Here is a 10,963-nt window from a genome sequence, read left to right on the forward strand (position 1 = left end):
GCCAGAAGTTGACAAAAAGATGCAGGTTTCAACTATTTTTCAGAAAAATAATCATGCTAACAATCAGTCAGCACAACTACACATCTAAAAATCATGAAACTACCTTGCAAAAGCAGTGCAGAAAGCTATCAGAAGAAAACCATGAATCATCCAATAATGCTGATTCCCTGCCTCTCCAACACTACGATCTTTCTGAAGTCCATATTTTAGATATTAACACTAAACTATAAACATCAAGACAGGAAAAAGGGCATCATGTGTTGTTGACAGACAGCATATGCTGAAACTAAGAGAGAAAAAAGATAGCTCCAATTCAGTATGCATAAACTTGAATGGAATAGCAAATATTTGTTGATCTAGGCATACAGCTCTTACCATAATGTGCAGAATTATATAGTTACGGAAAATTTACCCAAAAAAGGATCTTAGACAAAGAAACGATAAATTCAGAAAATTACCTTTGTGAACAACTGACTCCTGTTTGAAAAGGCTGCAAAATATATACAACGGAAAAGTCAAGGCCAAATAAAAATAACAAATCCATTTGCTATATACTAGCATTAAGTAATTTAAAAATGAAAACAAGCCAAACAATTGAATATACATGAAGGGAGGAAACGTAAGCCTTTTGAAAAAATGGAACTAATAAAACATTTATGCAGCAGACAGAATGTTCGGTGATAGCATGGTTTTTGTGCATCCAAGGTCAGACCTAGGATCTCTTACCAATAAAATTTTCCAAAATTTTCCAGATGAAGGTGTTGATTGTTCAAGAGTGTGGTTTAACTCCAATCCTCATCAAGCATTGGCTGTCTATTCAGGATGCTAAAAGTTCAATCGACAGAAACTGAGCAAATCGGCAGAAAAGAAAGGAAAAGAATAGAGGGAGCAAATCGGCAGAAAAGAAAAGAAAATAAACAGAGGAACAGAGGGAGCAAATCGGCAGAAAAGAAAAGAAAAGAAACAGAGGGAGCAAATCGGCAAAAGCTAGAAGGAACAGAAGAGAAATAAAAGGGAAGCCAATGGGAGGGTAAAACAGGGAGGGTAAACTGAAGCGGCACCTAATCTGGGCAAAAGGGAGGGATTAGAAATCGGTGGTTTTCACCGATTAGGTCAGTTATGTATTACAGGTGTATTAGTAATACCATGAACCAAACAATGGAATAAAGGGGGATTAGGTGGGGCCCACAGCCAATACACCCAACCAAACATGGTGTAAGTGTGTGGATGATGAGATTGGTGATGAATCTTGGTTCTAATATGGTTTCTAAGAGGTGTTCTTACAAGAAAATAAAGAAAATTAAGTGGTGGAAAAATTTAAGTGAAAATGTGTAGGGAAGAAGAGAAATGAAAGATGGAAGCTTTTCTTTTCTTCGGTAGGTTGGTTCAAGAAGAAAATAGCGTAGTTTCATCTTTTAGTTTTACAAAAATAATATAATATTGGGTCAAAAGGTCAAAGATGACAACTTTTGGCCAAAATAAATCCTTTTAATGCAACAAGAATTATAAATATCCAAATCTGTTTTCATCATCTCGTACTCTCACAAATACTAATAGTTAAGCATATTTAGGCCTATCGAGAGCAAAATTATTATCCGGTTCTCAATGATAGCAATCATCCAATAAATTTGGCCAAGTGTTACGTAAACTTTAGTATTTTTCTTTTACTCACAAGAAAGTGGTAAAACGAGTGCTTAGTTACTTACAGCACATTGCCCATCATGGCCTCCATGTCAATTTTGATGTGGATTGGTCAACTGAAGACCAATTCTTTTAGTTGATATTTTATCCTTTGATTTAATTTTTCTGTTTTTATTATACATATTTGATTGAATAAATCAAATATCTAATTTAAAACGTGTATGATATTGGTAACTCCATAAGCTTTCTCAAGTTGTAGTCATCAAGCTTGAGTGATTGTTTATATCATTGTCCGAAAATCAATTGTTAAACATGGACAATCTTTATTTATTTGAGGCAAGACCAGAACATAATGAAAGCATTTTCTTCGAGTATCATCTGCAATTTTACAGATTTTACAGCAAGTATATTGCTTAAAACATTTGAAAAGGAAGTTCTTGGAATTATTCAGCAACAACTAAAATTAATACCGACCGCGGATTATGGATCTAGTGGGAAAATCACCAAGACTTATTTACAGATGGAATTGTTCATACTGCTACATGTTTCCTTCTAAAACAAGGAAACTAATTCAACCATGAATGTTCCTCTTGATACTCCATCTGCCTTGATATAAGTTGTCCCTGATAATGCCTTTCGTAATTGAAGATTGGGTTCTCGTAAATACCTCCATTGCCCCATCTTTCACCATAAGGATACGAATTACCAAAAAGATAGTCTGCAGTCTCCTCCCATGGGCAGTTTACTCCTTGAGGACCATAGCAATTTCGATACTCGTTCTCTCTCTTTGCACGATCCAGGCAGGGCCAGTAACCAAACAAACTTTCACAAAGGTCCATTGCTTCTAAGCCATACCCTGGAGGGATTTGAGACACTCTCTTTTCATATTCAGCACCATTAGCATCTCCAATAGCTACATTTCTATTAGAAGGGTAACCATCAGTGTAACTTTCCTTATTCTCTTCACCTTGATACGACTCTAAAGGCTTGCCATTAGAATCCACATTAACAGCTTCATTACTTCCCTGGGTTTGCTGCTCTTGGTCTTTGACTGTGGCTGTTTTGCTTCCATTGCTAGGTTTTTCTACAAGTTTATCAACTCCTTTCCCATAAGGCGACTCTATAGACCCATAAGAAAAAGTTTTCAAGGATTGATCATTCGGATCCCCTGATGAACGTGGATAACATATTCCCTCGGAAGGGGGCAGGGGTTTGCCATATGTTGCATCAAGATCATAACCACCGCCATAAGGCGTTGGATCATACTCTTCAAATTCAGGCTCATTGAACTCTGAGACAGAATATGAGACAATTAAACGAGTCTTTACAGTACCATAATCTTCACCATAAGGGTCTAGGGAATACTCAACATAGTTAGGGTCACTGAAAGTATACGAAGAGTATGCAACAGTCGAGCGACCAATTTCAGGATCACAAGCACCATAACATGGAGCTGAATCGTATTGGAAAGAATTGTAATCCTTGTATGCATAGCCATAGCTAGAATGAGCTTCTAAGTCTTGTGATGAAACATAATCATGGCTACTATCATAATAAGGAGTTTGATGATACTCACCAGAATTAGCTTCATAATAATAGTTGGAGCTGTAATAGGCCATTACAGGTTCATCAAATCTCAAACCTGATTTTTCAAGAAAAAAGAACAAATGTTACTCAATTTGCAGTGAGAAGGGGAGGGGGTCCTTCTTGCACATTGCTTGAGTCACCGACTATGTATCTAGATTTATCATTAAAATATCTACCACATAGCCTTTATCTTATGAGGAGTGAGATAAAGTTTATGCACATGTGAGGAGAATAGTGCAATTGTACTTTGGTAACTACCGCTTAACCTTGTTTTTTTTTTTTTTCAACAAAGAAAAGGGAAAAAGAAATCAATTATCACAAACATGAAAACCCAACATTGTAACTTCAATGGTAAAACAACCATATAGGTTATTGTATTAAGAAATAGATTTTTTTTTTATTTTTTTATTTAAAAAAAAGGTAAATTAGTCCCTATAGTTAGATCAAAGAGTAAATTAGTCATTCTATTAAAAATTTTATCTATTTCTATTATTAAAAATTGGTCATTTATATAAGTGTGAGGTACACGTGACATGTCATATGTCATTGTTTGGTTGTTTTTTCTGTCATACCAATTTTTATTAGGAATGAGTAAAACTCGATTCGACTCAAAAAATTGAAAAAAAAATTAAATTTTTAGTTATTCAATTTTTTTAGTCAACTCGAATAAGTTATTCAAATTTCGGGTTCAAGTCGAGTTAAATTTGAATAACTTGAATAATTCAAATAACTCAAATAACAGATTAGTGTAAATACCCCTTTGATCCCTATCAATTTTAAAAATAAACAAATTGATCTTTCTCAACAAAAAATTAAAAAAGAAGAAGTTCAAAATAAGTTTTATAATTCAAAATATTTATAAATATTTCATATTTCATATTTTGAAAAAAAACTCTAAAAATAAAGAATATATATAAAAATGTTTTTTAAAAAAAGTTGGACCTAAATAAGTAAATTAACTATTTAAGTTTATCATACTAAAAATATCCTCTCTTTTTTCTCTTATTTTATATTTAAGTAATTGTTTTTTGGTTTTGAATTTATATGCTCTAACACTGAATTAGTTATATCGTAACAAGATTTTAACTTGACATGTTTAATTTTTAATTTAACTCGAACAATTTCACTCGATTCATCTTGACTCGATTCGGAAAAAAATTCAAATCAAGTTAGGATGATAAAATGGGACTCGTCAACTCAAATAACTTGAAATATTTGACTCGATTTGATCGAATGCTCACCTCTAGTTTTTATCAGTATAAATGGATGAATTTTTTAACAAAAAAGACGAGTTTACTTTTTGATCTAATATATATGAATTAAATTACCCCATTTTTTAAGTAGAGAGGCAATATACAATCTAACACCTAATATTTTTCCATAATATTTTTCCATAAGAAAAGCATTGGCTCATTTCACTTTCAATTGCTGAAATAAGAAATGTCAAAATCACATAATTGAAAGCACTACTTTTCTCACCAGCACTAAATCCCCAAACAAGCCTAACAAAATAGAGTGTGAAAGGTTTTGGATGTTTTGCAAAGAAATGGCGAGGGAGTGTAGCTGCCATGTCCCATCCTGTACCTAAATATGATAAGAATGAATTTGGTTATCTTGATGTTCTCATATCTAAATTCTAATTTTCATGGGTCCAAAATTGACAATAAAAAATCAAAGTGATGACAGTCAAAATACCTGTAAGAAAACAAGATCCTTAATCTGTGCAAGATAGAGAGTTAAGTGATGCATTGGTGAGTAATGTTCTCAAAACTGTTGCTTCACCGTATTTTTAGTACAGTGTGGATGACCAAGTTTTAGAATATCCAATCCCTTAATTGCTGTCAGAGCGGTTTATCACCTCTCCTTTTCCACCATTACTATCGCGTTAATCTTTATACTTTAAATTGGTAATTTTTAGTCCTTTATTTTTCAAAATTTAAAATTTCAATCCCCATCAAATGATAATTATTAAGTTCATTAGTTATGTTATGTTATTTTCAAATATATCATCATATGCTTAATGTCATTTCAACTTGTTATTTTTACATATTACTCGGTAAAAATTCAGTTAATGAATTAATGACTATCATTTGCGTCAAGATTGAACTTTCAAAATTCAAAAAAGTATAGTGACTTAGAATGATCCAATTGAAAAATATGAATAACATAGTACAATACTAGTAATTAAATTTAACTAGACAAATTTAACTACTATTGTTTGGGTTAGGACTAAAATATTAAAATTCGAAAAATACAATGACGAAAATTGATCAAATTAAAATATAGAGACTAAATATACATGAACTTTCACAGAGTATAAGGACTAATATAGCATAATCTTACCCAAAAATAATTGTTCATTTACTTAATAAAAATTAAATCAATTAAAACTTTTATTAAAAATAAAGAAGAAGAAATCAAAAAGGCAGCTTTAGGATAGCTTGAATCCACAATAACTAAATTGAATTCAAGATTTTTCTAAGAGTTCATTTCGTTTAGATAAATTGCTTTTTAGAAAATGTTTTCCACTACTCCAAAAAGTAGAACTTTTTGATGAAAATAATTTTTCTTCTTTGGTTTTACTTTTTCATCTTAAATAGCAATACTGAGATAAATATTAAAATATTCTGATTTAAAATTATATTAAAGTATAAATATTTATACATTAATATATTAATATATTTTTAGATTATGAAGCTTTTTTTAAAACAATAATCATAAATTATAATCTGTATATTTATTATTAAAATAGTAATACAAAATTTCAATGATAATATTGCATGGTTTTCAATAAAAATATTAAATAAATATATCATTTATTATTGAAAAAATTATATTATATCTAGAATCTATAATGTATCTATAACATATATAAAAACACGAGTTTAGAAAAATTTTGAATTGATGAAAACATCCTTTATTTATTATCATATTTTAAAATAAAAGTTGAAGTAAAATAAAAGTTCTGATAATTATACATTTGATCGAAGTTGTGAAATTTATTACACATTTAAAAATATTATAATTTAATTACTTGAATAGAACTCTTAGGATAAAATATAAGAAAAAATTGTGATAATTATAATTATAATTTAAATTATTAGTTAAAAAGTTTTTATGTAAAAAAAATTGAATCTAATTTTACTAATGTAAAATAGAGTTATAGCTTGAATAGAATTCTAAGTATATTAATTATTAAAGCTAATTATGTTAATCAGCTATTGTTTTTAATAACATTACTTTGTATTAATTACATAAAGTAAAATTATATTGCATGTTAAATATGTTAAAAATATTTTAATTATGATTTGAATTTTTTTATTATAATATTTGAATTAATAATTTAATATATTTGAATTATATTCAACAATTCAAATAAAAAATATTATTTTACGTTAATTATTGCAATTAAAGTATAACATTTAAAAAATAAATTAAATATTAAATGAGTAAAATCGCATGCAACGCATGAAACATTGAAAACTAGTATTATTAAAAATATATATATGAATATGTTTAATAATATTAAAATTTATATTTAATAATTTTAATACTAATAATATATTATCTTTTTCAATGGCTAATAAATTAATTTTTACAAAACAAAGATATTAAAAAATAATATTTAAGAAAAGAAAGGCAATGTGTTTTAGGGATATGGGGAAGTGAGTTGGAGTTGGACTGAAAAAGAAAATCTGCAATACAAGCAGTCCAAACCCTAAACTACTTCATATTATAGGCTGTAAGCTTTACTGAAGTCTATAAGCCTCTTAAACTTGGGCTTTATCCAATATGAATTTGGATCCCTAAATCTCTTAACAACAAACAAGCTTTTCTCTCCTCCCTGCATAACCTACATCTTCTCTTTTTCTTCCAACATTGTTAATCAAGTTTCAAACCATTCTTTAATAATAGAATACAAAATCTAAATAATAACATAAAATATACCATAGTGTTTTTTCTACACCTAACACCTTTTTGCTTAGTTTTTCAATGAAAGATTTTTTATACAACTATTCATAATTATACTTAATATCATGAGTAGGTCACTTACCTAAGCTTAAAAGTCTGCCTCAAAAGTGGGAGGGTTCAGGAAAAAATATAAGCTTGAAAAATAGGTTTGGACACAAAATTAGTCTCATTTTCTAAAAGGGCTAACCCTCAGGTAGGATTTTTTTGACTTAGGTTCGGTCTGGCCCGAATAAATTATTTTGCTGCCATTTCGCTATTACATTGTTGTTATTTTGTTGTTATTATTTGGATATTGTATAACTCTTGTTTTATTATTAATTTTGCTACTATTTTAGATGCATTTGCTTGTTAGGTTGCAACTATATTAGTGTTATTTAAGTACAGACTTTTTTAAATGTATTTTCACTTTGTTAGAAAATATTTATTTCAATGTTTTTAGTGTATTAGATGTATTATATTTTTTAAGATTTATTTTTATATAAAAATAAAGATCTAAAAAAATTAATACGGGCAGACCGGGATCAGGTTTAGCATTTTAATCCAGATTGAGCTTGGACAGAATTTTAAACTCATTTTTTGGGTTGAGTCGAGCCCAGGCCTAAAATTTTGCATCGGCCTAGCTCGGCCCATGATTAGGTCTATCTATAACCCCTCCCGTACTTGAGTGCGTTCAAATTCACATTCTCCTACACTAACTATAATACCGATGTCAATTGAAGGAAAATCTTGGATAACACAAGCTTGAATTTACATTTAGGCCAGAAAGTTACATAGCAAAATCTCATATGATCATATAAATTATTGCTACTTAATGAGTCAAATACAGTGACTCACTGTTCTCACCGTATTCCCCCAATTTTCTTGTCCGAAATGACCAATCCAATGTACCTAAAACTCCCCGAATCGTAGACTAAATTTGCATTTTACATAGACAAAAACTGCATTGACCTCTGCTTTACTACTTACAAAGATTAGGTTGATATTACATCATAACGAACGCCAACAGTTGAGGAAGTGGAGAACAGGCCTAATTACATTCGTCAACAATAATATAGTATCTCTATAGATACGTACTGCAAATATAAATAATATTTATATCAGCAGTTGAACAAAACTAGCAATATAAAGATTAAGCAAAGGAAAGAAAAGGGGGAAGCAATTACCTAACTCGCGTTTTCTTAATCCAAAGTTTTTGCTGAAAGGATTAATAGGATATTCTGGGGTTTCTTACTATTTATCATACAAAACTCTACAGGGAGCAGTTTCACCTTACTTTACCACTCATTTGGAATGTTGTGGTTGGAGGGAGGCTTTATTTTTATACCCTTGATGAATTATGTCAGATTATCTTGCATAATACAAAAAGCTTCATCTTAATATTTTTCGCCACCAACAACACACTGCTAGCGTGTTACAAAACGTTTGTGGCAACCGCAATATTCGTCAGCTCCTATTACTGTTTTTAAAAACTTCCAACTGTGCTGTAAAAAAATGACACCAAAAATTTAAATATATGTCAATTTAATAATAAAATATTATTGTTAATATAGGAGGACGTAAGGTGTGATAAAACACATTATCTTCTTATTTATGAGTTGGGAAGGGCTATGAGTAGTTCTAAGCATTGTGTCAAAAAGAACATGTATGATCAGAACCTATAATGAGATTGTTCAAAAAATTTTCAATTAATAATTTTATCAATTCAACTTAATATTTATATTGACAATAAAGAAACATTGAATTAAAAACAAATTTCAAAAGTCTAAAGAGAGCAAAATTAGACCTAAATCGATGGTTGAAGTCGAATAATATTTTAGTAGTGTTGGTTAAGGCAAATGTTCTAAGTCCTTGACCATCCAAGTTCAAGTCTCACTATACACAGTTGCAGTGCGTGAATCTCCAACCCCAACATAGGTGTATGTCGTACGTGGTTTAAGTTGAATGATAAGGAGCTTGATGTCTCTTAAATAAGATTTTGAGTTTGAGTCTTGTAGATGTAGAAACCAATATTAGAAAAATTTATCCCTTATTTATGGGTTGAACCCAACTAACTTCAAATTTAATTAGAACAAATGTAAATATAGATTTCGAAAATATCAAATAAAAGAAAAATCAAAATTAATTTGAAAATTTTCACTAGGAAATATGAAAAGAACAACCATCTCGTTCTTCAACTCATCTTACCATAATAAAACCTAATCGAAAACATTAACTTGCATAACTCTTCAACCTTAGTTCCTTGGATTTTGAAAGTGATTGATGAGTTAGAATGGAATTGACCCGCATATTAGCCATCGTGTCTTTAAACTGTAATGGTGATGTCAAGCTGTGGGGCTTTTCATAAGCTTAGAGATTACCCCAATGTGGTGTGTGAACAAACTAAACCCTTTGATAGCGATGTCTGACCTAATAGGAAAAACATTGAAAATTATATCAGCACATTTCTATTTTACTTTTAAGAGAATTTGTAAAGATGACGTTTAACTCAAATTTAATAAAAAAGAAATCAAACAATATATAAAATATTGCATAAAACAAAAGACGAAAAATTTTAGTTGTAGGCTAATATAAAACAACAATCAAGGACATGTAAGAGCATAAGTTAACAAGAAACGACCCTCGTTTCAATGGGTGTGCTGCAGTCAATCTTAAAATATATATATATATAATAAATAAAGATGGTATTGTATACATGGGGATACGAAATGAATTCAAAGATCGCTGTTTCAAATTACATAGGTCAATCATCATGTCAACCCCCATGTGTAAGACTAATTTTTTTGTTGAGATTTCATAAGCCCACAAAATCAATGATTTATAACCTACTCACGCTTTTGGAATATTTCTTTTGTCAAAATAATTTTCAATGCAAGAAATTATAAAAGTCAATCTAGACAGAGATGGCCATGGAGGGAATATGGACCTAATTTATAGAGAAGGATTATAAAGTTAAAATTAGATTATAGTTTTTTTTTTTTAATAGAGGGAAAAGTGGGTGAGAATTACACGGAATCGAAGTAACCCAAGAAATTAATAATGACTCTTAATGATAGAATGTTGAGATAATATGACAACAAAAAAAGGGAATTGTTATTACATAAAAATTTATCAACAAGTGTTGGATGTAGTGATAAATTACATTAAATTTTTAAGGAGATAACACAGATTTGAATATTAGAGAAGACATTATTAAGAGAGGCAACCCGAACCTAAATTGTAAAACAAATATGAGAGATACCAAAAAATAAAAATTTTGTTCTGTTGATACGGGGAATCAACAAGGAGAAAGTGATGGTCGTAAGGAGGCTGGTTCACTTGTGACAAGCGAAGAGCTGGAGTTGGAGACTAAGGAAGAAAGGAGTTGAAGGAAGGGGAGAAGGTTGGAGAATACTAAGTTATAACAAAAGATGCTTGGGTGAAGAAGGATCCCTTGGTGCTTCGTCTGTTTGGGTATATATAGGGCAGGCCCTCTTGTTTGGTAATATCACATTATCGACAATACGAGTGGTAGGATGTTTTTGTGGTTGGCTAGGTGGTAGGTCTATTGTGTGTTAGTTGTCGTCAAGCGTAGTACTGTGTGGCCCTACTATGACAGTTTTCTTGTTGACGTTGTACGAGGTTGTTATACCTTTGTCGTCCCTTAGTGATCCCTCATTTGAAGGATAAAAACGAGTGACCTCTTTGTAGATGGTATGAAGTACGCAGGTGGCTAATCATGGATAACTAGCCAAATAGTTACCACTGAGGGTGTAAGGCGGGGAAC

General features: G+C 30.6%; 1 protein-coding gene across 2 annotated transcripts; it reads right to left on the reverse strand.

The window, feature by feature from the left end:
- Positions 1-1,944: 1,944 nt before the first annotated feature.
- LOC107901781 (uncharacterized protein At5g39570) lies at positions 1,945-3,507 on the reverse strand. 2 transcript variants are annotated; one of them, XM_016827925.2, is made up of 2 exons: positions 3,218-3,443; positions 1,945-2,932 (listed from the first exon to the last, which is right to left on the reverse strand). In XM_016827925.2, the coding sequence occupies exons 1-2, from the start codon at positions 3,258-3,260 to the stop codon at positions 2,208-2,210; spliced, it is 768 nt and encodes a 255-aa protein (XP_016683414.1). In that variant the 5' UTR covers positions 3,261-3,443; the 3' UTR covers positions 1,945-2,207. The 2 variants fall into 2 exon arrangements, with proteins under 2 accessions (XP_016683414.1, XP_040951810.1); XM_041095876.1 differs by having other exon boundaries at positions 1,945-3,507.
- Positions 3,508-10,963: the final 7,456 nt, after the last annotated feature.

This window comes from Gossypium hirsutum, chromosome D06, assembly GCF_007990345.1.
Source record: "Gossypium hirsutum isolate 1008001.06 chromosome D06, Gossypium_hirsutum_v2.1, whole genome shotgun sequence".
NCBI classification, from domain to species: domain Eukaryota; kingdom Viridiplantae; phylum Streptophyta; class Magnoliopsida; order Malvales; family Malvaceae; genus Gossypium; species Gossypium hirsutum.

What these genes read in the sequence shown, in the direction of transcription:
- LOC107901781 (XM_041095876.1), bottom strand. Translation starts at nt 3,260, where the DNA reads ATGGCCTATTACAGCTCCAACTATTATTATGAAGCTAATTCTGGTGAG.